Source organism: Monoraphidium neglectum (genome assembly GCF_000611645.1).
Source record: "Monoraphidium neglectum strain SAG 48.87 unplaced genomic scaffold scaffold03746, whole genome shotgun sequence".
Classification (NCBI taxonomy): Eukaryota; Viridiplantae; Chlorophyta; class Chlorophyceae; order Sphaeropleales; family Selenastraceae; genus Monoraphidium; species Monoraphidium neglectum.
Genome location: NW_014009883.1, coordinates 4,611 through 5,922, shown reverse-complemented (window position 1 = coordinate 5,922; position 1,312 = coordinate 4,611). Strand labels below are relative to the sequence as shown.

Below are 1,312 nucleotides of genomic sequence, written 5' to 3'. Positions count from 1 at the left end.
GCCACGTGCGGTGTGGCCAGCCCCCGTCTTGAGGTTGAGGGCGGGGCCCTCCTACCTCGGCTGTCCGTCTCCGTTTTGGGCATAATTTGTTCCTCTTACCCCGCTCCCCTCCCCAAAACTCACCCCCCTCCAGGGACCCGGCCAACGCGGCCATCCCCGCGGTGGCGGCCATGCAGTATGTGCCCCCTCCCGCCACCATCGTCTCCTACTTTGACGTGAGGGCGGCGCGGCGCCCCCTTGCAATGACCTAGCGTGGTGGCCTGAGGGTCGGGGGACCGCCCTTGCGGGCCCTCGCCTCGTCAACTGCAAGGGTGCTGCCTGGCTGATTGGTTGTCTAGTTGACCCGTGCAACCGACTCGCCTGGCCGAGTCTTATCGCTCATGGGAGGTCAAGAAACCGCTTGGGAGTGCACCAAACAGCCGTTGCCCTGTCAATCTGACACGCTGGTGTTTTGGTCCCCGGATTGATCAGAGTCAAACCACCGGTCCCTCCCCTCTCAACCCCTCCTCGGCAGTTTGTGATCAAGACGACGATCGCGGCCACCATGTTCCCCCACCTGAGCCAGCGCCTGTTCGCGGGGCGCAGCGCGGCCGTCGTGCAGCGTGGCCTGGCTGTGATGGGCTTCACTTTCTTTGTGGTCCAGCTCAGCAGCATGGTCACCGGATGGTGCGCGGAGGGGGACGCATGTGATTTTGGGGTGGGGTTTGGTGCGGGCGAGGGGCGATGGGGAGGTGGTGGGGGGTGGGGGGCGTCATGACTTGTGCGTGGCAAAGGAGGTGATCGAGCGAATACACACACACACGAATGCGATCGCGCCTGCCCTCACGTCGCCAGCCCTGGGCGCAACAAGGTTCCGAACCGGCAACGCTTGGGACGCCTGCGCCCGGACGGCACACCTGAGCCCCTGTCGACGCACCCCCGCCCCACAAAACACACACATGCGTCCAGGGTGGCCATCTCCGCCCTGGCTGGCACCGTGGGCAAGGGCGAGTCCGCCTTCAGCAAGATGCTCATCCTCATTTCCAGCCACGGCACCGGCCAGGCCGTCCTCGCGGTGCGGGGGTGGAACCCTGCGCGTGCGCGCACGCGTGCGCGTGTGTGTTTACGCGTGCGTGTATATGAGCGAAAGCGTGCGCACCCAATCATGTGAGGGAGCCGTGCGCACGCCGTCGGCGCACGAGCCTGTTGCGACGCGAGTAGCGACCCGCTGGGCGTCGCGCTTTCGGCCCGCTATCAGCGGGCATACGCAGAGCGGCGCACCTTTTGAGTCATCGTTCCAGACATCCCCGCCCCCGCCCCCTCTGGCTTCCCC

General features: G+C 66.0%; 1 protein-coding gene across 1 annotated transcript; it reads left to right on the top strand.

The window, feature by feature from the left end:
- Positions 1-544: 544 nt before the first annotated feature.
- Positions 545-1,267, top strand: MNEG_13307 (hypothetical protein; the record flags this gene model as incomplete). Its single annotated transcript, XM_014038223.1, has 3 exons — positions 545-666; positions 949-1,054; positions 1,238-1,267. The coding sequence occupies 3 exons, from the start codon at positions 545-547 to the stop codon at positions 1,265-1,267; spliced, it is 258 nt and encodes an 85-aa protein (XP_013893677.1).
- Between the last annotated feature and the right edge of the window lie 45 nt (positions 1,268-1,312).